The sequence below is a fragment of the Coregonus clupeaformis genome, chromosome 14 (genome assembly GCF_020615455.1).
Source record: "Coregonus clupeaformis isolate EN_2021a chromosome 14, ASM2061545v1, whole genome shotgun sequence".
In the NCBI taxonomy this organism is placed as follows: Eukaryota; Metazoa; Chordata; class Actinopteri; order Salmoniformes; family Salmonidae; genus Coregonus; species Coregonus clupeaformis.
Window position 1 is genome coordinate 29,551,658 of NC_059205.1, and position 27,876 is coordinate 29,579,533.

General features: G+C 41.2%; 2 protein-coding genes and 1 pseudogene across 8 annotated transcripts in view; 2 read left to right on the forward strand and 1 right to left on the reverse strand.

Annotated features, from left to right (window-relative positions):
* Positions 1-5,265: 5,265 nt before the first annotated feature.
* LOC121581325 lies at positions 5,266-10,244 on the forward strand (annotated as a pseudogene).
* A 2,567-nt stretch (positions 10,245-12,811) lies between these two features.
* LOC121581039 (cyclin-dependent-like kinase 5) lies at positions 12,812-22,936 on the forward strand. 2 transcript variants are annotated; one of them, XM_041896373.2, is made up of 12 exons: positions 12,816-13,188; positions 13,656-13,744; positions 14,160-14,227; positions 14,420-14,480; positions 14,712-14,768; positions 15,752-15,847; positions 17,629-17,703; positions 17,796-17,892; positions 20,001-20,070; positions 20,253-20,313; positions 20,529-20,609; positions 21,239-22,936. In XM_041896373.2, the coding sequence occupies exons 1-12, from the start codon at positions 13,152-13,154 to the stop codon at positions 21,323-21,325; spliced, it is 879 nt and encodes a 292-aa protein (XP_041752307.1). In that variant the 5' UTR covers positions 12,816-13,151; the 3' UTR covers positions 21,326-22,936. The 2 variants fall into 2 exon arrangements, with proteins under 2 accessions (XP_041752308.1, XP_041752307.1); XM_041896374.2 differs by lacking the exon at positions 17,629-17,703 and having other exon boundaries at positions 12,812-13,188.
* Positions 22,937-23,412: 476 nt separating this feature from the next.
* LOC121581038 (acid-sensing ion channel 1C) overlaps positions 23,413-27,876 on the reverse strand; it is a 275,500-nt gene continuing 271,036 nt past the window's right edge. For 5 of the 6 annotated variants that reach the window (XM_045224796.1, XM_041896372.2, XM_041896369.2 and 2 more), the window contains one exon: positions 26,459-27,558. In XM_045224796.1, the coding sequence (XP_045080731.1) occupies positions 27,480-27,558 (79 nt within the window). In that variant the 3' untranslated portion in view covers positions 26,459-27,479. Of the gene's footprint in view, positions 25,495-26,458; positions 27,559-27,876 lie in introns of those variants that run through there. The other variant, XM_041896371.2, reaches the window with a different exon arrangement.

Below are 27,876 nucleotides of genomic sequence, written 5' to 3' on the forward strand. Positions count from 1 at the left end.
GGCAAACGTACAAAATCAGCAGGGGATCAAATACTTTTTTCCCTCACTGTATACTATGTGGACAAGCAATGACAGAGCGGCATGGACTAAGATACAGAAGAACATTATAGAATAGAATGCAGTTTATACATATGAGATGAGTAGTGCAAGATATGTAAACATTATTAAAGTGACTAGTGTTCCATTTCTTAAAGTGGCCAGTGATTTCAATAGGCAGCAGCAGCCTCTAATGTGCTAGTGATGGCTATTTAACAGTCTGATGGCCTTGAGATAGAAGCTGTTTTTCATTCTCTCGGTCCCAGCTTTGATGTTGATGCACCTGTACTGACCTCGCCTTCTGGATGATAGCGGGGTGAACAGGCAGTGGCTCGGTTGGTTGATGTCCTTGATGATCTTTTTGGCCTTCCTGTGACATTGGATGCTGTATGTGTCTTGGAGGGCGGGTAGTTTGCCCCCGGTAATGCGTTCGGCAGACCGCACCACCCTTTGGAGAGCCCTGCGGTTGTGGGCGGTGCAGTTGCCGTACAAGGCGATGATACAGCCCGACAGGATGCTCTCAATTGTGCATCTGTAAAAGTTTGTGAGGGTTTTAGGTGATAAGCCACATTTCTTCAGCCTCCTGAGGTTGAAGAGGCTCTGTTGCGCATTCTTCACCACACTGTCTGCGTGGGTGGACCATTTCAGTTTGTCGGTGATGTGTACGCCAAGGGACTTGAAGCTTTCCACCTTCTCCACTGCGGTCCCATCGATGTGGATAGGGGGGTGCACCCTCTGCTGTTTCCTGAAGTCCACGATCATCTCCTTTGTTTTGTTGATGTTGAGTGAGAGGTTCTTTTCCTGGCACCACACTCCCAGAGCCCTCCCCTCCTCCCTGTAGGCGGTCTCATCATTGTTGGTAATCAAGCCTACTACTGTTGTGTCGTCTGCAAACTTGATGATTGAGTTGGAGGCGTGCTTGGCCACGCAGTCATGGGTGAACAGGGAGTACAGGAGGGGGCTGAGCACGCACCCTTGTGGATCAGCGAAGTGGAGATGTTGTTTCCTACCTTCACCACCTGGGGGCGGCCCGTCAGGAAGTACAGGACCCAGTTGCACAGGGCGGGGTTCAGACCCAGGGCCTTGAGCTTAATGATGAGCTTGGAGGGTACTATGGTGTTGAATGCTGAGCTATAGTCAATGAACAGCATTCTTACATAGGTATTCCTCTTGTCCAGATGGGATAGGGCAGTGTGCAGTGTGATGGCAATTGCATCATCTGTGGATCTATTGGGGCGGTAAGCAAATTGAAGTGGGTCTAGGGTGACAGGTAAGGTAGAGGTGATATGATCCTTGACTAGTCTCTCAAAGCACTTCATGATGACAGAGGTGAGTGCTACAGGGCGATAATCATTTAGTTCAGTTACCTTTGCTTTCCTGGGTACAGGAACAATGGTGGCCATCTTGAAGCATGTGGGAACAGCAGAATGGGAAAGGGAGAGATTTAATATGTCTATGATCACACCAGCCAGCTGGTCTACGCATGCTCTGAGGACGCGGCTAGGGATGCCGTCTGGGCCGGCAGCCTTGCGGGGGTTAACACGCTTAAATGTCTTAATCACGTCGGCCATGGAGAAGGAGAGGCCACAGTCCTTGGTAGTGGGCCTCGTCAGTGGCACTGTGTTATCCTCAAATCGGGCGAAGAAGGTGTTTAACTTGTCTGGAAGCGAGACGTCGGTGTCGGCGACGTGGCTGGTATTCTTTTTGTAGTCCGTGATTGTCTGTAGACCCTGCCACATACGTCTCGTGTCTGAGCCGTTGAATTGCGACTCCACTTTGTCTCTATACTGATGTTTTGCCAGTTTAATTGCCTTGCGGAGTGAGTAGCTACACTGTTTGTATTCTGCCATATTCCCAGTCACCTTGCCATGGTTGAATGCGGTGGTTCGCGCTTTCAGATTTGCGCGAATGCTGCTGTCTATCCACAGTTTCTGGTTAGGGTAGGTTTTAATAGTCACAGTGGGCACAACATCACCTATACACTTCCTGATAAACTCCATCACCGTTTCAGTGTATATGTCTAAATTATTTTCGATGGGGTTTAACAGCCGTTGGCATCCAATGTTAATTGTGCATTACCGCCACCAGCTGGAGGGGGTATTGAATAAGAAACAAACCAAAAAACATTTAGGGAAAAAGGGAAAACAACATCATACAAAATTAAACAGGTAAACTAAGAAAACCCATCACACTTCTTCATTCACAGTCCACACCAAAATAGATCCCTACACAGGCTCAGGGGCCTGTGATGGGGGCAGTGATGCCAACGTAGCAACTACCACTGTCTTTTGTCTAAACTAACACCTGACTTATTTCACCTGCTAGCACTGACTTGTTTAAAGAAATGTACTTATTGTGATTGAGATGTAGTTGTCCCTGATTGCACTGACTTTGCTCACAGCTGCTTGCTTGAAGAAGTGTACTTACTGTGATCAAGATGTGGTTGTCCCACTGGCTATCCTAAGTTGAATGCACCAATTTGTCGCTCTGGATAAGAGCGTCTGCTAAATGACTTAAATGTTAAATGTTAAAATTTAGCAACTTTTCAGACTACCCTGGCAACTTTTTTTTTCAAACAGCACCTAGCAAAAAATGTAGCTACTTTTAAAAATGTATTTGGAACTTTTAGCAACTTTTGAAAAGCGATTGAAATGCTAAAATGCACGCATTTTCCCTCTAAATTACACAAAAACAATTTTCTCTGTCACACACTCAGTTACAACACACGTGACTGGCTGCAAAAGTGCATTGTGAGGGACGTCAGCAGCAGGCGCTCAGCTCGTGCACAGGCAGCAGCAGGCCAGCCAAGCAGCACAACAACCTGGAGAGAGCTGGAGAGAGATGCCTAGCGCACACATCATTATTTGAGTTAAGTTGCTTGTTCAATAAGATAGCATATACAGTGGGGAGAACAAGTATTTGATACACTGCCGATTTTGCAGGTTTTCCTACTTACAAAGCATGTAGAGGTCTGTAATTTTTATCATAGGTACACTTCAACTGTGAGAGACGGAAAATCACATTGTATGATTTTTAAGTAATTAATTTGCATTTTATTACATTACATAAGTATTTGATCACCTACCAACCAGTAAGAATTCCTGCTCTCACAGACCTGTTAGTTTTTCTTTAAGAAGCCCTCCTGTTCTCCACTCATTACCTGTATTAACTGCACCTGTTTGAACTTGTTACCTGTATAAAAGACACCTGTCCACACACTCAATCAAACAGACTCCAACCTCTCCACAATGGCCAAGACCAGAGCGTCTGTGTAAGGACATCAGGGATCAAAATTGTAGACCTGCACAAGGCTGGGATGGGCTACAGGACAATAGGCAAGCAGCTTGGTGAGAAGGCAACAACTGTTGGCGCAATTATTAGAAAATGGAAGAAGTTCAAGATGACGGTCAATCACCCTCGGTCTGGGGCTCCATGCAAGATCTCACCTTGTGGGGCATCAATGATCATGAGGAAGGTGAGGGATCAGCCCAGAACTACACGGCAGGACCTGGTCAATGACCTGAAGAGAGCTGGGACCACAGTCTCAAAGAAAACCATTAGTAACACACTACGCCGTCATGGATTAAAATCCTGCAGCGCACGCAAGGTCCCCCTGCTCAAGCCAGCGCATGTCCAGGCCCGTCTGAAGTTTGCCAATGACCATCTGGATGATCCAGAGGAGGAATGGGAGAAGGTCATGTGGTCTAATGAAACAAAAATAGAGCTTTTTGGTCTAAACTCCACTCGCCGTGTTTGGAGGAAGAAGAAGGTACAACCCCAAGAACACCATCCCAACCGTGAAATTTGATTTGATTTGATTTGATTTGAAGCATGGAGATGGAAACATCATTCTTTGGGGATGCTTTTCTGCAAAGGGGACAGGACGACTGCACCGTATTGAGGGGAGGCTGGATGGGGCCATGTATCGCGAGATCTTGGCCAACAACCTCCTTCCCTCAGTAAGAGCATTGAAGATGGGTCGTGGCTGGGTCTTCCAGCATGACAACGACCTGAAACACACAGCCAGGGCAACTAAGGAGTGGCTCCGTAAGAAGCATCTCAAGGTCCTGGAGTGGCCTAGCCAGTCTCCAGACCTGAACCCAATAGAAAATCTTTGGAGGGAGCTGAAAGTCCGTATTGCCCAGCGACAGCCCCCGAAACCTGAAGGATCTGGAGAAGGTCTGTATGGAGGAGTGGGCCAAAATCCCTGCTGCAGTGTGTGCAAACCTGGTCAAGACCTACAGGAAACGTATGATCTCTGTAATTGCAAACAAAGGTTTCTGTACCAAATATTAAGTTCTGCTTTTCTGATGTATCAAATACTTATGTCATGCAATAAAATGCAAATGAATTACTTAAAAATCATACAATGTGATTTACTGGATTTTTGTTTTAGATTCCGTCTCTCACAGTTGAAGTGTACCTATGATAAAAATTACAGACCTCTACATGCTTTGTGTCACGATTTTCGGATATAGAGGACCAAGGCGCAGCGTGGAAGGTGAACATACTTATTTATTAAATGATACACGAACAAAACAACAAATCGATACGTGACGTCCACAGGTGCAAAACACGGAACAAGATCCCACAAACACTGTGGGAAAACCACCTGACTAAATATGGTTCCCAATCAGAGACAACCAGCAACAGCTGATACTCGTTGCCTCTGATTGAGAACCACTCTGGCCAACATAGATATACAAAAACTAGACTAGACACAACGAGCACAAAACATAAACTCTACACACCCTGGCTCAACTTAAAAGAGTCCCTAGAGCCAGGGCGTGACACTTTGTAAGTAGGAAAACCTGCAAAATCGGCAGTGTATCAAATACTTGTTCTCCCCACTGTATACCTTGTTATTAGCTTGTACCTATAATTGTTGATCAGTTAGGTAGCATGTTAACTAACTACCAATACACTGCTTAAAACTATAATTGTTCAGAATGTGTAGGTTTACTAGTTAATAAGAAAAATAAATAAAAATTAATTGTTCAATAATGTGTAATTGTTCAATAATTCAATGTGTTGTGTTTAAAAAAATTAATATCTGATCATATAAAATGTGTTGTGTTTATATTACTTTTACAAATAAAAATATGTGATAATAAACAAACAATTCTAAACGAACAAATGTCAAATCATATTTGTTGCCGAGCTGGCCAGTCAGTTTGAGTAACGTTATTGTGTACTCTACGTAATGACGCAGTTTTACATTATTACGTAATGACGTCATCACGCAATGACATCACAACGTCATTTAGCAACTTCTAGCAACAAATCGACCTGCCTCTAGCAACTTCCCCTGGAAATTAGTTGGCAACACTGGATGGGGGTACATTCACTGACAGGATTTCTTGCATGGCCTCAGCTGTGAAATCATGAAGACCCAAAAAACGTTCAGTGGCATTCACAATGATTCCAATTTTCTTAGACTTCTTCTCCGCTTGTACTGTACAGTTTATGACCATTGCAATAAATAATACAAAGTCCACCTTTTTAACATGTAGCATTTCACTATCCCTCGGTTGATGAGAAAGCGTCACTGGTCGTGGTGGCTCTACTACCATTGCTTCTTCCACGCCACTCGTTCCTTCCAATTTTCTCAACGCCTCCAGATAGGAGACACGTTGGACACTCCTTACCCTTGCCACCTCATTCTCCTTCACCCTAACAGGGTAATCCCAAAAATTCAGGCGCATGTTCACCTCCACAGTTGCAACATTTCCCTTCAACTGGCATACGATATTCTTCCCTGCTGCACACACTTGACACATGACCAAATCTTTTACATTTATGACACTGCTGGACATATCTGGGGTCTGGCTCAACGAGTAGTCCGCAAATCGGCCTGCCGGACATCAAGACCAAGTGGGTGTGCTGAAGTTAATCCTGTCGACTGGCATATCCTCTGGGAGTTTGTCAAACCCCAGCTCTTTGCCCTTCTTGGTGCTGTCGTGGTGAGCAACTTAACACTACCCTTACAAAAAAAGATTGCAGTCAGAGTTAAGTATAGCTGCAGTTAGAGTGCAGTATAACTGCATTATGCTGCAAATACCGCGTCCAAAATAACACCAGTGTAACTGCAGTTACAGTGCAGTATAACTGCAGTTCAGTTATTCTGCAATTACTGCGTCCAAAATACCACAGTCGACTGCAGTTACTGCACATTTACTGCAGTTTCAAAACTGCAATCTTTTTTGTTGAGTGATTTCAGACCACTCAATTGGAGTGGAATTAACCAATCATGTATTTCTTCCCAGCTTGCTTTTGGTGCTGCCATTTTGAATATTCAAATTCCCCTGTTGGGCAATCTGGTGAACATAGTGGCACACTACATGAGAGAACATACTGGGAATTATATGAGCGATGAGGGAACCTGCTCTGAAGTTGCTGGTCTCCAAGTAAGTTGTCCATTATCTAATTTGAATTTAACTGTAGATTGAAGAATCTGTCTCTGTGTACGTAGTAAAATATATGGTCATGAAATGTCTTCGCTGGTTGCAGGGTTACAGCATCCTGCTTTCCAGGGTAGGGGAGCGAGTAGCAGCAGACATGAGGAAGACCCTTTTCCAATCTTTACTCAGGTATACACACAGTTGCAGTTATTTCTCTATTGAAAGCAATAGGTAGAATAGACCAGTTCCAAGACATGGAGTGGGGTGACTGACTAGATGTCACTAGACCTACTACCTACTGTCCAACTATCACTCTTCTTAACACAATAGTTCAATTTTTGTTTCAGGCAAGATGTAGCCTTCTTTGATGCCAACAAGACTGGCATGCTTGTAAACCGTTTGAATGTTCAAGTCTTCCTTCAAACTGGTCGTCTCTCAGGTATGGCTGTGTACATATGAATCTATTGGATAATTAAAAGTAGTAGGCTACTCCAGCTGGAGACAAGATTTACATACATTAGAAATTATTGAGAATAAAAACACAAAGACCGGAGTCTTATTTCCATTGTGGTCCTATATGCACTTCCCTATTACATATTGCCATAACTTTTCAGTATATTTTATTCAATAGCTTTATTCAAAAGCTAAATGTAATGATTTTGTAAAAACAGACGGTTGGCTGTTTCGTGTCCCTCTATGTCATCTCCCCTAAACTCACTGGTATGATGGTGGTGATACTACCCTGTCTGGTTTGGCAGGAGCTCTGATTGGCTCATTCCTTCGCAGGCTGTCCCGATTGGCTCAGGAACAGGTGACATCTTCACTCATTCTGACTCTGACTCATTCACTATCTAAAACACATTAGAGAAATAGATAAGTGTCAACTGAGAAACCATTTTACTGAGTTTATCAGAGCTCCAGCATGTAGAATGGGGTGTGCTGAGCATGGGTGTTGGCTGTCTGTCTGTTTGTCTCTAGACTAAAGTATAGTACGTGTGTGTTTGTGGGTGTGTAGGTGTCGAAAGCATCAGGGGTGGCAGACGAGGCCCTTGGCAATGTGCGGACAGTGAAAGCCTTCGCCATAGAGGAGTGAGAGACAGTCTATTCAGATAATATTAACAGACCTGCCCTATGATAAAGTCAAATATGTCTTTCAAAATATTCCTAATTTCACTGCTTATTAGAAGGTTTATGTAAAATAATGTAACTGTTTGTGTTTTGGAGGTTATATGCCTGGATGCGAGATGAATGAATCTCTAGGCTCAGGGATAGGTTTTCGAAGGAATGTCAAATACAATGTGAGTTCCTTTTATCATGTACAGCGAGTCAAACTTGGGCTTACAGACAATTGTTATTTAATTATGCCATTGTTTATCTGTTACATGACTCTTTCATGCAGGCATTGTTTTAGGCACCATCTTTGCTGGTGGGTCTTTTGATGGCGGGTGATGAAATGTCTCCAGGCGACCTCATGTCTTTCCTATTTCACAGACATAAAATACTTGTTGTCAGCAAAGATAACACTTCAGCTAATCTCTCACTCTCTAACGTGCCAAATGCTTGCATGATCAAATGGACGTGTTCAATGTACGTTAAGATAATAACAAACCTGATTTTACCTTTCCTTATGTTGTTTTCCTCAGGTCTTTGGCCAGCATCTCTATCCTGTTTGGACAAGTGTGTGAAGACCAAATATGAATTTGAAGTATAGAAGAAGTTATACATTACTATCTATGTACAGTGTTCAGGTTTCACAAAATACATTACTATGCTTAGGATTCAAAAGGTGATCAGTTGATATGGCCATGAGAAACTATAACCTACCACGTTTTCCAGATGGTGAGAGGCCTCAGCTCTGGTACCAGTGTTTTTGAGTACCTGTCTTTTGAGCCTACAATTCCACGGTCAGGGGGCGGCCGCATCCCTTACAAATCTCTGACAGGATGGTTGGACTTCATGAACATCACCTTCAGGCAAGACCATGTCAGAACGACAATATTAACACAAAGACACACACACACACAATCTATATCAGTGAGTGCCATTTTTTATTTGTTTTCTTACAGTTACCCAACGAGACCTGTTATGATGTTTTCATAGTGTTGTGTGGACCAGGTTAAAGTTAGTAAATAAGTGACTTGGTGCCACAGAGTCTGCATTCCATTATGTCGAAGTAGATTACTGATGTTTATGGTCGCACGATTGACTGATAGGATAAACTGCCTTGGGGGACAAGAGAATAACATATAATATAATATATAATAGAATATATATAATATGCCATTTAGCAGACGCTTTTATCCAAAGCGACTTACAGTCATGCGTGCATACATTTTTTGTGTATGGGTGGTCCCGGGGATCGAACCCACTACCTTGGCGTTACAAGTGCCGTGCTCTACCAGCTGAGCTACAGAGGACCAGAGAACATCAAAGAAGGGAGTGCCCATTGAGGGTTACCAGATGTGGTTGAAGAAATGTGTAACAGAGGGTCTCTTTGTTCAAGTTAGTTTGGAATAGCAAAAGGCAGAGCCCTGTCTGTTTGTTATAACGAACCATGGTACCTATTAAATACTTACATGAACTCCCCAGCTAAATGTTAAATATCTTCTTGCGTAATGAATTACTTGATACCCTAGAAACCCATCATAACAAGACCTGTTCAACAGATCCTGAAGAACTTCAACCTCATCATCCCCCCTCTGTAAGACTGTCGCTATCGTTGGAGAATCAGGAGGAGGTAATGTCCCATGCATTTCCATGGATACAAACACTCAAATAGTCTGATTACATAAACAAAGGGCCTATAATGAGATTGTAGAAACATTAGTCTGAAAATAGTATAATTATGTGAAACCTAATGATATATTTATGAAACTTATGTGATTAGTTATGGCTCTCCTACACCGCAGGGAAGTTCCACAGTGGCCTCCTTGCTGGAGCGTTTCTATGACCCCAGCAGTGGTGTGATCATGTTGGACGGCTGGATATCCGGACACTGGACCCATCCTGGCCCAGAGGTCAAGTTATTGGATTAATCAATCAGGTAAATATCCTAGGGTAATCATACTACACACACAGCTTTATATGTTTTCTAGTGCATATGAGGATAGTTTTTGGGGGGATTTGTTCTAGGATCTGTCTTCAGGAGCTGTGTTAGTATGCTTAGTTGCTACCCTCAGTATGACATGGCCTTTTTCTGTGATTTTGTCATAACACTAAAAACAAAGTTACTTTGTGTACATTTTCCTCCCCTGCTTGCAGGAGCCTGTGCTGTTTGGGTCCTCTGTGATGGAGAACATTTGCTTTGGTAAGCGGGGGCTACTGATGCTGAGGTCATCAACGCTGCCAAGCAGGCTAACGACCAACACTTCATCACAGGCTTTCCAGATGGATACAACCCTGTGGTTGGTAAGTGACAACACATTTGTGAGAAAAACATAGATTTTTGAGTGCGTCTCCCAGTACGGCCCAGAACGTTATAACGTCCTCTGATTTATTACAACTCTATACCACTATAATAAAAAAAAGACACACATACTCAATGCATTCCCCTTTTCTCAATCAATCAATCAATCAAATGTATTTATAAAGCCCTTTTTACATCAGCAGTTGTCACATAGTGCTTTTATAGTAAGTGTTTTTATTGAATACCGTATCTCTGCGGACACACAGGTATCTTCTCTTCCTAGGCTGGAACTCATATGGAATTGCTGAGCAAAGGAGGGCTGTATGCTGACCTCATCCGCAGGCAGAGATCAGAGGGACAGAAGTGAACACTACTTTGCAGAGCTGCCAACTCTCACGCATTGGCCGTGAGACACACGCACGCATTTTACCCTCTTCTCACACTCTCACGGCACACCTCTTATATCTCACGATTTGTAAAGTACTATGTTTATTTTTCTAATTAGTCCATTGTATAGTCAGCGCGTTAACGTTTCAACTGTGCTCCAAATCGTATTGAAATCGTAACATCTGCTCCTGCAATTTAACATCACGAGCAGAATCTCTATCATTGTACTATCATTGTCCTGTCTTGCGCAGCACTGTGAACCGCATTGAAGCATATGATTGGTCTAGTTATGTAAAGGATCAAGGGGATTGGATGCGCATTTTAAAGAAACGCCCCTCAAGATTAGAGTGGAGTTGAATGGAGAGCGAAAATTCTCCGCTGAGTTTATAAATCTGTAAAAAGAGAAGCACGGTAGCACTGTTTCATGTACAATGTTTTCAACAAAATTAGGTTGCTGTTACTCCCGCCACTATTGCAGAATGCAGCCTTCTGACAGCATGTGCTAAAGTCGATTTAATTCACACTTGCATTAGTCCCCTCGTTTGGTGATTGGCATTTAGGCTGTGACAACGAAAAGGCATTAGACGTTGGGAAGTTTGGTGACCTGATTTGTAACTATGAAAATAATTTTGTCAAACAGATTATGAACCGAAAAGTATACGTTTGATTCTAGAGAGGGGGGGTGGGGGGGGGGGACGTTAAATATAAAATAATTTGGGTAGACTGTAGGGACAGATTCATCAGGAGATTGTATTAGCTACATTTATTTAGTCTGATCAGTGGAACAATTCTCATTCTTAACAATGGGCTAACATATAGGGTAATTACTGTGCTTGTGAGCAAGAACACTACTGTTATTCCCCACAGTTATTTGAATATTCCACTAATCACATATTTCAAATGTGTTATGCCTACAGTGCCTTCGGAAAGTATTCAGACCCCTTGACCTTTTCCACATTTTGTTACCTTACAGCCTTATTCTAAAATCGATTAAATTCTTGTTTTTTCCCTCATCAATCTACACACAATACCCCATAATGACAAAGGAAAAACTGTTTTTTAGAATTTTTTGCAAATGTATTAAAAATGAAAAACGGAAATATGACATTTACATAAGTATTCAGACCCTTTACTCAGTACTTTGTTGAAGCACCTTTGGCAGCGATTACAGCCTTGAGTCTTCTTGGGTATGACGCTACAAGCTTGGCACACCTGTATTTGGGGAGTTTCTCCCATTCTTCTCTGCAGATCCTCTCAAACTCTGTCAGGTTGGATGGGGAGCGTCGCTGCACAGCTATTTTCAGGTCTCCAGAGACGTTCTATCGGGTTCAAGTCCGGGTTCTGTATGGGCCACTCAAGGACATTCAGAGACTTGTCCCGAAGCCACTCCTGCGTTGTCTTGGCTTTGTGCTTAGGGTCGTTGTCCTGTTGGAAGGTGAACCTTCGCCCCAGTCTGAGGTCCTGTGTGCTCTGGAGCAGGTTTTCATCAAGGATCTCTCTGTACTTTGCTCCGTTCATCTTTCCCTCGATCCTGACTAGTCTCCCAGTCCCAGCCACTGAAAAACATCCCCACAGCATGATGCTGCCACCACCATGCTTCACCGTAGGGATAGTGCCAGGTTTCCTCCAGACGTGACGCTTGGCATTCAGGCCAAAGAGTTCAATCTTGGTTTCATCAGACCAGAGAATCTTGTTTCTCATGGTCTGAGAGTCCTTTAGGTGCCTTTTGGCAAACTCCAAGCGGGCTGTCATGTGCCTTTTACTGAGGAGTGGCTTCCGTCTGGCCACTCTACTATAAACGTCTGATTGGTGGAGTGCTGCAGAGATGGTTGTCCTTCTGGAAGGTTCTCCCATCTCCACAGAGGAACTCTGGAGCTCTGTCAGAGTGACCATTGGGTTCTTGGTCACCTCCCTGACCAAGGCCCTTCTCCCCAATTGCTCAGTTTGGCTCGGCGGCCAGCTCTAGGAAGAGTCTTGGTGGTTCCAAACTTCTTCCATTTAAGAATGATGGAGGCCACTGTGTTCTTGGGGACCTTCAATGCTGCAGACATTTTTTGGTACCCTTCCCCAGATCTGTGTATCGACACAATCCTGTGTCGGAGCTCTACAGCCAATTCCTTCGACCTCATGGCTTGGTTTTTGCCCTGATATGCACTGTCAACTGTGGGATCTTATATGGTGTGTGCCTTTCCAAATCATGTCCAATCAATTGAATTTACCACAGGTGGACTCCAATCAAGTTGTAGAAACATCTCAAGGATGATCAATGGAAACAGGATGCACCTGAGCTAAATTTTTAGTCTCATATCAAAAGGTCTGAATACTTATGTAAATAAGGTATTTCTGTTTGTTCTAAAAAGCTGTTTTCACTTTGTCATTATGGGGTATTGTGTGTAGATTGATGAGGAAAAAAACGAATTTAATCCAATTCAGAATAAGGCTGTAAGTAATAAAATCTGGAAAAAGTCAAGGGGTCTAAATACTTTTCGAATGCACTGTACTTTGAGGGGGACATTTATAATGATAATTGTTTAAACAGAAAATACGGTGTGAAACTTGTGGATAAAGGCTAGCTAAATCCATTAACAGGCTTCTTAGAACCGGATTGTGCAGTCTGTTTAGTTGGACCTCTGATTGAGGATTTATTCAGGAGGGAACATTGGAACAAAATGGAGAATATTGTTTTCTTGTAAACATTTCTCAGATTGACCACGAGAATGACAGTGAAACAGGTTCATAATAATTATTTTTGACTGAGAATGGGCGATTTTGCATGCAGTTCTTAATTTGGCCTTTAGATGCCCATGTAGCAGCATCATTGTAGCTGGGAACAGCTAGCTAACACGTATCAAAAATATCCCCAAACCCTGGGGGTGCATTTCACTAGTTAGCTAGCTAAAGACTAGCTTTATTGACAAAATATGCAGAAGTATGAAAAGCTCGAAAAGATTGGAGAGGGTAAGTGTCTGTTTCTTTCCCAGGATTTATCTAGCTGATAATGTTGCTGTCGCTAGACAGCTATAGCTAGCTAACTTATAGTTATGTTAGCAGCCGTCATATCAGTAATTTTAAATGACAATTGACAATTCATTGCTAAGTGACACACGTTTGATAGTGTTTAGATATTTGGTAGTCTACCTACATTAGCTAGTTGTCTGACGTTAGCTAGCGTGCTAACAAAATATATAGCTAGTTAGCAAGAAATATGTTGACGTAGCTATAAAAAGATGTAACATAAGTTATTATATTCGTCAGCATCTAGTTAATTTCGTTGAAGATAGCTGCTAGTTAGCTTTTCATTATTCTATCAAAATAATGAAACTAGTTAGCCCAGTCCTGGGTAAGTTAGTTAGCTAAGTACCTTGCTAACTAACACAACCCATTCAGTCAAGCTAGCTAGCGAACGTTGTGATTTCTTTCTCCAGGTACATATGGAACTGTTTTCAAAGCAAAACACAGAGAAACGCATGAAATCGTGGCTTTGAAAAGAGTGAGATTGGATGACGACGATGAGGTAGGAATTTTTTTGAGACTACAAATAAAGGTACTTTAGGTTGCTGTCCAACTGGTTAGCATATTTTTTGACGGCTCAATTTGGTTGCTGCTGTATGCTGGGGCGTATTCATTACGCAGATATGTTGCAAAACGTTTCACACACACACACTGCATCAAGCCAGAAGAGAGCTCCCACTGCAGGTAAACACCAGCATCAAACCTTGGCACACCACTGCAGGTGGGATATGTTTACTGGTCTGTTTGATAGGACTCGAGTTTTCAAATGACACCAGTTTATGACTGCTAGTGTTTTTACAGTGACAGTTGGAGGGATGCACAGGTGCCAGGGAGGGACCTACCTGAAATTAGGACCTACCTAAAACTCTTGTTTTAGCAACTGTTTGGCTAATGATTACAACCCTTGTTTCTTGTAGGGGGTCCCAAGTTCTGCCCTGCGAGAAATTTGCCTCTTGAAAGAACTGAAGCATAAAAACATTGTGAGGTAGGTCTGAAGTGAAATTAGTCAAATTCTGAAAATACATAGCTAACTACATAATTTTTGCCATAGCATAGTTAGACCTGACTCAGTAAGTAAGTAGTAGTAAGTTACTTTTCAAGAGTGTTATAATTAGCATTAGATTAAATATCTAGCTATGCAAAGAGTTTAATTGACAATTAATTTTGCTTTCCCTAGGTTGCATGATGTTCTGCACAGTGACAAGAAGTTAACATTGGTATTTGAATTTTGTGATCAAGTAAGTGTTGCGCTGTTGCCAGATTTATGCCGATTACGTTCTTGTATAAAGAGGAGTTTGTAGTTGCTACAGTTATGACAATTTACCAGTAGACTTGACTGACCATTTAAAGTAGATGTGACCGCAAGTTCAACTGTAAGGGTTTTCTACCTTTCACGTGTTTGATATGATGTGAAGAAATGTAATGTTACTGGCGTGGGCTGATTGAACTTGTGACTTTTACAACCACAGGATCTAAAGAAATATTTCGACAGCTGCAATGGAGACCTAGATCCAGAAACTGTCAAGGTGAGTCATTGCGATTAGGGCTGGCACAATTATCATGTAACCGACAATAATGGACAATAACGTAAACTAAAACAATTATCATCATAATCGTCTTAATACTATATATTAAAGTAGATATCATTTACTGAACACAGTTTTTCATTTTTACATCAATTGGGTAAAGTTGCAGAACGGTTAAACCATTCATGTTTTTAAATAGAGATGTTATCCAAGCTGTGTTGTAGATACTTTTCTAAGATGCATTATGATCCATGACAAGCTCAAAATACTTTTCTACAAAAATGACAGTTGTGACAATAACCATGGCCATTTGTATGACAATGAATTGTTACCCCAAATTCCATAATCGTCACGGCCCTAATTGATATTCAAATAAGGAGCAGAATATGGCTCTAATGATGTCCCATCAGTAGAACTCAGTCCCTCAAGGATTTTGCGCTGTTTTATTTTTTGGGGTGATATTTTTATATATTAGCAGGTTGTTTTTTTTGCTTGGCAATATGCAATTATTTTGTAAATTTTGTCACAAATGCACTGACGAGGGAAAAAGTTTGTTGACGTGTGGCTTGATTGAAACATTATGCGCTAAAATGTGCAGTGATTGGCTGAAATTGCTAATTTGCTGACGAGGGAAAAAGTTTGACGTGTGGCTTGATTGAACCATATTATGTGCTAAATGTGCAGTGATTGGTTGAAATTGCTAACCCTCTTTTAGTTTTGCGGTGATTGGTCAGTTTTATACGATAATATTGTGATGATTTGACTGTTTTAATGATGTGATTTGTCCAATTTGCAAGCCCTCGCATAATATGCAGGGGATTGTTGACTTTGCCAAAAAAATTGCAGTCGCAAAATTATGGTATAACTCCAAAGAGAACCTCCAATGACTATCTCATTGATAGTGAGAATACTGTAGTATTACTGCCTTGTCTTTCTGTATCTCTGTGCTTAACTCAGTCTTCCCCTCCTTTCTGTATGTGCAGTCGTTCATGTACCAGCTGTTGAAGGGGCTTGCCTTCTGCCACAGTCGGAATGTTCTCCATAGAGACCTGAAACCACAGAACCTCCTCATCAACAGGGTAAGTCAGTGGAATGTTGACTGTTTAAGTTCTAGTTCTAGAAAGTCAGAGTACACATTGTGCTGTATACTGTATACAGTGAGGGAAAAAAGTATTTGATCCCCTGCTGATTTTGTACGTTTGCCCACTGACAAAAACATGATCAGTCTATAATTTTAATGGTAGGTTTATTTGAACAGTGTGAGACAGAATAACAACAACAACAAATCCAGAAAAACGCATGTCAAAATGTTATAAATTGATTTGCATTTTAATGAGGGAAATAAGTATTTGACCCCTCTGCAAAACATGACTTAGTACTTGGTGGCAAAACCCTTGTTGGCAATCACAGAGGTCAGACGTTTCTTGTAGTTGGCCACCAGGTTTGCACACATCTCAGGAGGGATTTTGTCCCACTCCTCTTTGCAGATCTTCTCCAAGTCTTTAAGGTTTCGAGGCTGACGTTTGAGAACTCGAACCTTCAGCTCCCTCCACATATTTTCTATGGGATTAAGGTCTGGAGACCGGCTAGGCCACTCCAGGACCTTAATGTGCTTCTTCTTGAGCCACTCCTTTGTTGCCTTGGCCGTGTGTTTTGGGTCATTGTCATGCTGGAATACCCATCCACGACCCATTTTCAATGCCCTGGCTGAGGGAAGGAGGATCTCACCCAAGATTTGACGGTACATGGCCCCGTCCATCGTCCCTTTGATGCGGTGAAGTTGTCCTGTCCCCGTAGCAGAAAAACACCCCCAAAGCATAATGTTTCCACCTCCATGTTTGACGGTGGGGATGGTGTTCTTGGGGTCATAGGCAGCATTCCTCCTCCTCCAAACAAGGTGAGTTGAGTTGATGCCAAAGAGCTCCATTTTGGTATAATCTGACCACAACACTTTCACCCAGTTCTCCTCTGAATCATTCAGATGTTCATTGGCAAACTTCAGACGGGCCTGCATATGTGCTTTCTTGAGCAGGGGGACCTTGCGGGCACTGCAGGATTTCAGTCCTTTGCGGCGTAGTGTGTTACCAATTGTTTTCTTGGTGACTATGGTCCCAGCTGCCTTGAGATCATTGACAAGATCCTCCCGTGTAGTTCTGGGCTGATTCCTCACCGTTCTCATGATCATTGCAACTCCACAAGGTGAGATCTTGCATGGAGCCCCAGGCCGAGGGAGATTGACAGGTCTTTTGTGTTTCTTCCATTTGCGAATAATCGCACCAACTGTTGAAACCTTCTCACCAAGCTGCTTGGCGATGGTCTTGTAGCCCATTCCAGCCTTGTGTAGGTCTACAATCTTGTCCCTGACATCCTTGGAGAGCTCTTTGGTCTTGGCCATGGTGGAGAGTTTGGAATCTGATTGATTGATTGCGTCTGTGGACTGGTGTCTTTTATACAGGTAACAAACTGAGATTAGGAGCACTCCCTTTAAGAATGTGCTCCTAATCTCAGCTCGGTACCTGTATAAAAGACACCTGGGAGCCAGAAATCTTTCTGATTGAGAGGGGGTCAAATACTTATTTCCCTCATTAAAATGCAAATCAATTTATAACATTTTTGACATGCGTTTTTCTGGATTTTTTTGTTGTTATTCTGTCTCTCACTGTTCAAATAAACCTACCATTAAAATTATAGACTGATCATTTCTTTGTCAGTGGGCAAACGTACAAAATCAGCAGGGGATCAAATACTTTTTTCCCTCACTGTATCTGTCTTAGCTGAAACAGAAATACTGTTGCTTAGTTAGTGAGAAAATTATTTCCCTTTACATAGCCTACAATGTGGTATGGTTTGCTTAATTTAGAATGGGGAATTGAAGCTGGCTGACTTTGGCTTGGCTCGAGCCTTTGGAATCCCAGTGAGATGTTACTCAGCAGAGGTGGGATATTAATTACATGTTTATATGCAATTACGTGATTAATTGGGATACTGGCAAACAATTACTGGTCTCAAGCTTCTCTCTCTCTGTAGGTTGTGACGTTGTGGTATAGGCCCCCAGATGTGCTCTTTGGTGCTAAGCTTTATTCTACCTCCATTGACATGTGGTCTGCTGGATGCATATTTGCAGGTATGTGTAACATCAAGGTCAAAATTGCACTGCAAATTCAAGGTGTTCACTCTAAACCTGTGTTATAATGCTCAAATAATTTGGGGCCTCTGCAGACCTGCCAACCTGCACACGTTGCTGTGTACCAAGCACATAATTTGAAGTCAAAGTACGCTGGTACGAAAAAACGACCCTAACATACACAAAAATAGGCATCTAGTTGGCACATTGTGCTTTTTGACTCAGCCTTCTGAAGTTGGAGCAGAGACAATTAGAGGACAGGCGAGGAGAAAAAACGGAGAGGAAGAGGTGAATACAATCTTTGGAAAGAATCTCTAGCCCTCGGCTCCGGCGGCCGCTGTAGTCGTAGTGCTATTTTCCTCCCTGGTGCTGGATGGCTTCTCTCCACTTCGCGTTGATACCACTGATGTATGAGGAAAAGGGTATGAAAAATTGTGAAGTTGAACAAACTGTTTGCCAAATACATTGACTAACAAATTGTATGAGTTAGGCAAGCTCATAACCAATATTATTTCGTAGTTAGCGCTTTAACTAAGGCGTCATTATAACGAAGGTATTTAGCTACAACATTTAGTCAACTAAGCGAGAACACTTTCTTGCCCGCACAGGCTTTGATCTCCGCAACGGTAGTAGGCGCGAGCGCATTGACTAGCAAGGAAACGTGCTGTGTTGCGTAGATGGAAACAGACATGGCAGAGAGAGCTGTTCCGCTAATACCATCCTTCACAGGTTCTGTTAGACTGTTAAAGATTAGTAGGCCTATGTTAATGAATAAGTTCTTAATTGACCTTTTGATATAGCTGTATGTCAACAATAGGCTGCTAATGATGTGATAATAGCCCATCAGTTCACCGATGACAAGGCATGTTGAATGAATGGTAGTAGTCAGACCTAACTTGATGGATTGGGTAAGGGATGGAGATCTGAAACAAGCTCATATAGGCCTAGTTCATTTGTTTCATATTCCAAATAGCCTACAGTAAGCCAGACTACTACATTGCATCCAGTAATTGTGGGCCTCTGTAGCTCAATTGTAGCTCAATTGGTAGAGCACGGCGCTTGTAATGCCAGGGTAGTGGGTTCGATCCCCGGGACCACCCATACGTAAACATTTATGCACACATGACTGTAAGTCGCTTTAGATAAAAGCGTCTGCTAAATGGCATATTATTAGTAATTGAATCAATTTAGAAATATTTCCGAAAACAAAATTAAGAAGACACTTTACGTTTTCACAAGACTATCCACATAAATACACCTATTAATTAGAATAATCATTATCCCTAAATTTAACCTAGAAAAAATGTGAGTGTCATTGAGACCACCTCAATTTCATTTAGGATCAAATACCTAGACCAGTGTTTCCAAACTTCAGTCCTCCTGTACCCCCAACAGCACACATTTTTGTTGTAGCCCCGGACAAACTCACCAGATTCAACTAATTGAGGGAAGGATGATTAGTTGACATGTTGAATCAGGTGTGCTTGTCCAGGGCTAAAATTAAAATGTGTACTATTGGGGGTACTCAAGGAATGGAGTTGGGAAATACAACTTGACTAGACAACTGTGTTGGCTACATTGTTTTATATAATTTAAGACTCTCGGTTTCAGGAAATGGCAGTTACAGGTTTTTCAGTGCTCTTAACTTCCACTGACATTAACTTTTCTAGTGAGCTACTGAAGACCAGCCAATTACCAAGTACCCATAACAGTCTATAGCCGGGCTCTCCAACCCTGTTCCTGGAGAGCTACCCTCCTGTAGGTTTTCGTTTCAACCCCAGTTGTAACTAACCTGATTCAGTTTATCAACCAGCTAATTATTAGAATCAGGAGCGCTAGATTAGGGTTAGAGCGAAAACCTACAGAACGGTAGCTCTCCGGGAACAGGGTTGGAGAGCCCTGGTCTATAGCCTACCATTCCTACTGAGACAGGTGCATTTGCCTATGATTTGAGCTGTGGGGGTGTCGCACGCTCGCTGCCATGGGTTCTGTGGCTGGTGGTGCCAACGCCGCGCTGAAGTGGTACTCATAAAAATGATTCGAGGTTGGCAGGTCTGCCTCTGCCTTTTTAAAATCTTCTGTAACTTTGATCAATTTGATAATTTTAGAGTTGGCAAATGCTGGAAGGCCCCTGTTCCCGGGTAATGACGTTGACGACCAGCTGAAGAGGATCTTCAGATATCCTTTCAGAGATGTTTAAGATAGTTACCCAGCAAGTTCAGTACACAGTCCATTTGTTGTGTGGTATGTAGAAACTAAACACAGGAACTGAAGTTGGTGCACTTTGAATCTATTCTAATGACTAAACTTGACGAGTCCTATTTAGTGGTGAAAGTCGTTCCTTAATGCTGTTGTGGCACATTGTTGGGTACACCAACTGAAGAACAGTGGCAAACAATGACAAAGCTCCCAGACTACAAGGTAGTCTAACCCACTCATTTTTTGTAAATTACAGTTGATCATATAGAAATTCATGTTTTCTACTGCCTGTCAGAAACATTTGAATATATGATTTACAAGGTATGAGATTAATGGCAGTTTCCAGATCACAGATTCATCTCTAATAGAAGGAACTCATATTTTCTGTGCTGCTATCTGTTTGCATCCGTTACCCCTGTCGTTCTTTTTGCCTACAGCCGTACCCCATGTATCCAGCCACGACCTCACTGGTGAATGTTGTCCCCAAACTCAGTAGCCCAGGACGAGATCTGCTGCAGGTTAGTATTGCCCCCCCAAATGACCAGTATATTGGCCATATATCACAAACCCGAGAGGAGCCTTATTGCTATTATAAACTGGTTGCCAACGTAATTAGAGCAATAAAACTAAACGTTTTGTCATACCCGTGGTATACGGTCTGATATACCATGGCTTTCAGCCAATCAGAATTCAGGGCTCAAACCACCCAGTTTATAATATTCAGTATACAATGTATTATCATGCTATACCATCCCATGATGTTAACATCAATTTACAATCCAATGTCCTTCACTCTTCTATTGTATAGCTCTGAATTCATATGTTTGCACAAATACATATGTGCAAACCCACACAAGTGGCGTTAAAACAAAATGCATGTGTCTAGAGTTTTGTGTGTTGTGTAACTGGCAGACCGCTTAGCTGGGAATATAAAGTTACCACCAGGTGGAGCTAGTGCAAGGCTTTTCCCAAACGTCACTTGAATCAAAGACCGTACAGTATGAAGATACTAGGCTAAAACTGCTTCTCCAATAGAAATCCCTGATCACACTTGTTGGAGATGTCATGGCGACATTGGCTAACAAAGCTCATGTGTAGAAACACGTCAAAAGGTCTTAAAGGTCGGCGCTCTTTTTTCCTCTTTTAGAATCTTTTGAAGTGTAATCCTGTCCAGAGGATCTCTGCAGAGGAGGCATTGCAGCACCCCTACTTTGCTGATTTCTGCCCACCGTAGATGAGATGCCAAAACACACGTCACTCAACAAAACCTCAGCCATCGGAATCAATCCTCTTTCACTCCATCTTTTCAACAGGACCTGTTTATCCTGACTCCCTGCAAGACTCATCTTCCAGCAGCACCTGTTTTAACTAAGAGACTTCCCTTCAGAATATCCTGTTGTGCCTCCTAATGGAATTAAGTCCTTGTGGGCTCTGCAAGATTTTAGATCCTGTTAGCAAGCCTGTTTGTCTTCTCATTGTCTGTTAAGCACAGTAAGCGCACTGACATGGAAACATAACATGTAGCAATGAACAATTCTGGACCCGGAGAAACAGTGAATCCTTCTGAGCCAATAGTTGCACAGCAGATTAAGCAGTTTGAACAATTGAATTAGTGTGCTGCATAATGTACTGGCAAAACTGTAGTTATTTGGATACATTCCTCAAATAGTGTTAATGTACCACTGCTGGTAACTTGTCAATATTGCATTAATAGGTTATGATAAGATTGGAGACAGACAGACTTGCATGTCTTCCTTGTCCTTCATCATAGTCGTAACCATTTTCCACTTTAAAAGGAGATTGTAAAAGAGGGGGAGGTTTATTTATATTTGTCAGTTCTCAGGCTTTCTTTTTAGCTTTTAGTATTTGATTTTTTTTGTGCACTTTTGGTAAATGGCATTTCCTTTTTTAATAATTTAGATCTCATCCGCTCTATCAAGTAAAGTTGAACACAAAGTTGGGGTATTGTCGAAGTTGGGGTCAATAGATATGTATTATGAACAGTGGACCATACGTACTTGAGTAATTTGCTTTTATTTTAGTTTCATTTTGTAACTTTCTACCATCTTTTATCATTGACCTGATGTCTTATAGCTTAATGAAAGTGAAGTGAGAGCGGAGGAAATCCATTGATACCTGTATTACCACATTACGATTGTTTTGCACCACTGACTTTAGCTGTGTTCACTCTGATGGGTAACTTAATTTTGGCAAAGAACTAGTACGTTTTGCAGTGTTATTTTACTCCAGATAGTCGCAACTTATCCCACAAAAGCCAACGTTTAACTAATCTTTGAGGTTGTTGTCAGCTACCAAAACATTGGTTTTGATCAATAGGGAAAATATTTATTTTGATATAAGAGAAAGAATTAATAGAATGCATGTATTTATTGATAATTGAATGTCTGCTTATGTGTGCATTTAGTCTTTTTATTTACACAACGCATTACTTTTCATGAGTTGCAATGTTCTCCTTATTAAAATAATGAAATGTGTGACAGTTAGATCCATGGCAATTTTACGGCTCTGTCTAGGATGCGTTATACTTTGGTGGTGTGTATGTTTGCATCCGAGTTGAGATAGAACAGTTGGGACATCACAAGATTCCATTATCACATGTAAAGACAAGCAATTCCAGTGCTTATTTTAGACGAGTGCTGTAGAATATTAGTTTAACTATGACATTACTTTAATCTTTATTTAGAATGAAGAGTGGACTTTGCACTTTCCTATTATCATAGTTTTATTGTTGGACTTGGGTTAAGTATTTAGACAATTGCTGCCAGGCAGTGGTCTCTTCTGTAAATTTCAAAACAACAGTTCAATAAAGTGGACTCAAAAGTGATGTTTCTTGTTCTGCTTTTTTTGTCGGAAAATGATTTACAGTTTGCCCATTATTTTCTGTTAAAACCGAGACTGAGCCCTGTCAATATAAGAGCTGGGGCACGGTGGAGAAGATGGCCAAAGCCGACCAGAAGTGGACAGCCTTTGTTGCAACTTTCTGCCCTATGCACCAGCTGGCGCACCAGGGATGAGTGAGTTTCAGTTAAGCTGTTACCATGGTTCATGACCAATGATTTTAAAGTTACCTATAGCACCAAGTATTATTGTCAAGACCCCAGTTACACAACCGGTCCAAGTAGTTGAAGGAAGCCATATCATGGAGGGAGGCATTGTAATATCACGTGTTGTGTAGGGGTAGATGATCTGATCTACATTGATTACACAATGCATTGAAGACCAAACACTACTGATAACATTTCCAGATAATAATGCATCACGTTTCACGTAAGATTGAGAACATCACACTTGATAAAGAGAGAGTATTAAGTATTTAATGACTGCTTAAGGTCAATCACAGATTATGTATCATATATACAGTACATAGAGCCAGATTAACCTAGTTTAGTTCCACAGGTGTCTGTAGGCCTCCAACAGGGCGAGACATACTATAATCGATACACTCTAGCCCTGTTTATACCTGGTGCTAACATGTGTCTTTTGTCCTGATCTTACCCACATCGTAGTCGTGCATCTACACATACAAAAAAAAAGTGTCTCTTATCCGTTCTGCATTGTGACCAGAAATCCTGGTCCCTCACTGTCAACAATATGCTCACTGTATGCAAATCATTTGACAGATATTCTTTAAAAATTAAATTAATTATTTATTTTAATATTGATGTCATAAATTAATGGCATCACCTGTCAATGATTTTAGAGGGTGGGATTATGATGATTTAAATTGTTTAACTGACCAGATCCATCTACACAATGTGTCTGACTACCTCCGGAGGTGGCCAAGAAGATCTGATCACAATCAGATTACAATGCGTCTTTTAATCATCTAAACCTGTCTAAAAATGTGGGCACAATCAGAATGTGAACAAGATCAGGACAAAGGATGCATGTGAGAACCAGGTATAAACAGGGCTTCTATAAGCTCTAGTCTTACAGAAATATAACATTCCTTACAAGCCACATACAATAATTTGACCTGCAAAAATTTGTCAGAACACATATCCCAGGTTCTCAGCCCCATGTTCAATACTTCATGGTCACTGAATATTCCACAACCCCAAGCCTAATTTTTTCATGATGATTTTTCATGACCATGAAGATTGTAGAGTAGCCTACCACAGAACATGGAATTTAACCATCTGGCTCCCAACAAAGTAGTGCGTAACAAGGCTGATAATGCACTCGCGGTGGTCAAGAGACAATGGTCATGCAAGGAGGAAAAGAGGTAAGGTGCAATAACAATTCACATTATAATTAATCTGCAAGAATAAAGGTCTTTAGACTATTGGTTGACAGAAATATATAACACTGTCATCTACTTGGCTGTAATGAATTATGCTATAAAATATCCATTAAAAGACTTGAATCAATTAGCACAACCAGTATTGCCGGTATTATTCAAATATGACAGGACCATGTCCATTTTCAGTAGTAGCTTCTGCTCTGCTGTTCTTTCGCTTCTGCTCTGCTGTTCTTTAGCTTCTGCTCTGCTGTTCTTTAGCTTCTGCTCTGCTGTTCTTTGATTGGCAGTAAGGCAGGGGTGAGTAAGGATTGTAGATGGAGACAGTACATTGTGCAGAGTATTCATAAAACTGTAGCATAGCAAGTTTACCACTTGTTTTATAATTCTGACTTTAAAATGAATTAATTGTAGATTTGATTTACGCTTGCATCATAATAGTTGCAATGTATTCTGTCAGTATTTACCTGTTGTCTTGGAAAGGACAGGTGGTAAACCCTGGTGGTAAGTTTTATGATTGACCTCCACTATGTTCATCATGACAGACAGTCAAATACAGTCAAAAGCAAGACAATGTCACATCATCAGTTGTGGCATCACAGTACAGCAGAGATTTAACCATTCATTCCTTTATGCCACACCCACCAGAGAAATTCAGATCATCATAACTTTCAAACTTCAACTTAGTAGTAGGGCAGCAGTACAGTTTGACCAGACTTGATAATGAATACCTTGATCGTCCCATTTTCGAATCAATGCATTTTGAAGTGTCATTTTCAAATCAATGCATTTATTGCTCACAACAAAACAACACTAAACCACATTATATGATTGAAACACTCCTGAAAAGTTCACAACTTCAAAGAAATTCTGAATGATATTGGTATTTGGCTCATAGTGGATAAAGTGTCACCCCAGGACACATACTGTATCTTTAGTATTACCCTGTAATGGTACAAGGTTGTTACTGCAGTTATTACTGTGTAGTTACATAGGTGTAATGGCAACTAAAGGCATCTTAAGTGTTGCCCATAGTTGGACATAATCTGTACCAGTCAGTCTTGATCAGAGAGGGAGGGTCATTGGCTCAGGAACAAAAGCTGCTCTCCAAGGTTTTGTGCTTGCTTCACATCAACAGTCATCTAATAAACAGACAAAAGCACAGGAATAGAACTTCTAGAATTAGTAATAATATGTTTTATGAGCAAAAGAGTAAAGCTACCGACGTCCCTTTGATTGCCACCAAAGCACGGATAACTATGATAAACATGAACAGTAGCATGAGAGCAATTAGATTGACACAAAGATAGAAAGGTGTGTACATAGGAAGATGGTTAAATATACAGTTTATTATATTTGATCATTTACACATCACAAACTAACTGTTATTTGAGTCTTATTACATATACTGAAATTTCAATAACAATAGTATATAATAATGCAATTATACAATGCATTTCAGTGTTATAAACCAACTGAATTGAATAGAATGTTTTTGAAGCACTGTAATAAACTATCTCTGAGTCTGGCATCTAACAAATTCTACTCTGTGTCCGGTCCTGAAATTAAATGGAAACTGGAAGACACTTGAGGTCAACTTGGGTACCAACACAAATGATTGGACAATCGTTGGGGTAGGGCATTGTGTGCTCGTATGGCAAGTGAGATGCTTCCATCCAAATGTAATGCAATGCAACAGCAGTAATGGAGATTTGTATATATATTTTTTTACATACCATCAATATATCAACATACGAGCAATATTTAATTTCTTTTTTAAAATCTGGTATTTACACATTTCAATCAATATTTAGAACACCACCGTGACAACATTTGTACTCCACTAGTTTCCAATAGAGAATATATTACTATCACAGGGGACTTGTGCTAATGAGTGTTTTTGTAGCAGTTAAAAGCCATGGCCATGGAACAAAACCATTTCAACACCCACACATGCTAACTTTAAGGATGGGTGCATCGTCTTGCTTGTTTATCTATTCTAAATGAAAGTGGTGAAAAAGAGGGAGGCCAAGTTACAGCAGACTCCTGTGAATTGTGTTCTTTTCCAGTGACAGTCCAGCCAGTCTGCTGATAACACTACCCCCCCAAAAAAAAATGGGAAACCACGACAGAATAACATTTAGTCATTGATGTGAATTGTTTTTCAGCAGTAAACAGATAGAAAACATTGAGCGGAGCACTATATATAACCATGGACAATGTTCCTATTTTCCAAAAATCAATGGAAAAGTTGTGATTGTTCATTTGTGCAAACATATACACTTGTTTTCCCCTCTCCAATATGTAACTTGTAAACAAAGAATGGCATTCAGTTATCTTGCAAATGTGTATCTTCTTGGAACCTAATTCAAGACGTTTTCATCACTTGGGATTATACTTAAAATCAATGAGATGATCAAGAATCTCAGAACAGAATCATTTGTGTACAACAAGACAACAATGACAACATCAGTCTACTACTGGGATTCAAGTCAGGTCTGCTGTTCTCCTTTGAGCGTTGTGATCATAGCTGAGTAGGCATCACTGAAATCTGAATTATCTTACTCTCAATGAGGTACACTAAATGAAAAAGTGGTACCATAAAGATATCTTTAAACCTCCTCTCTTGTTCTACTTATGAATGGACCTTGTTATGCTGATGCTACACATGCTAACCATCGCTAGCCTCTCAGTTTGATATTCAGCACACCAGAACGGACTGTGATTACAAAGGTGTATAAATTGAGATAAAATGAGACCACTCCGAAGTCCTTGCCATTTACATTACTAAGCTGACACTTTACTAGGCTGACTAAAACCAATTCAAACACACTCTAATGTCACCCTGTTTAAGAGAATGCAACATGAATGAAACATCCAATAAATAGTGTAGAGTCGATGCCTTGATATGGCCCTATCACCTGAGTTCTGTTTTGAAAGTGGTTTATTCTTATGATAGTATTCTATTTCCATTCAGGCAATTCACAGATCCTACTACTCTTTGAGTATTTATCACTCGCCATGTTTGTAATAATAAATAAGTTATTTCACAGTTTGCTGTCAAACCCCAAAGATCCCAGGTCCCACCCTGCTTTATGTCGTCAACAAGCAAACTCCTCAAAGTTGCCTAGAGTCGGGTGACGAGGTAACATGTTCGGTGTGAATCCGAGACTGTCCGAGTGACTCCGGAGGGTGTCACAGGTGCTCTGTAAGACAAGGGAAGGGGGGAAGAGGAGTTCAACCGTATTAAGGGATGGGTGATGAGAGAGTGAGGAGAAGAGGAGAGAGGCATGCAGGTCGCAGTAAAAATGGGAGGGGATGTGACATTAACAGGAAAAAAAGGACAATAAATAGTATTCAACATAACCAGGACCAAGTGGAAAACAGAATACAAAAGGAAGTGACATTTACATTTTACATTTGAGTCATTTAGCAGACGCTCTTATCCAGAGCGACTTACAGTTGATTAGTCAGTGCATACATTTTCATACTGGCCCCCCGTAGGAAACGAACCCACAACCCTG

Excerpts from the sequence above, each read along its gene's own strand:
- LOC121581039 (XM_041896373.2), top strand. The coding sequence starts at position 13,152 with ATGCAGAAGTATGAAAAGCTCGAAAAGATTGGAGAGG. Across the intron at positions 13,189-13,655 it reads GCTCGAAAAGATTGGAGAGG|GTACATATGGAACTGTTTTC; the intron begins GTAAGTGTCTGT and ends TTCTTTCTCCAG. Across the intron at positions 20,071-20,252 it reads CAGCTGAAGAGGATCTTCAG|ATTGTTGGGTACACCAACTG; the intron begins ATATCCTTTCAG and ends CTGTTGTGGCAC.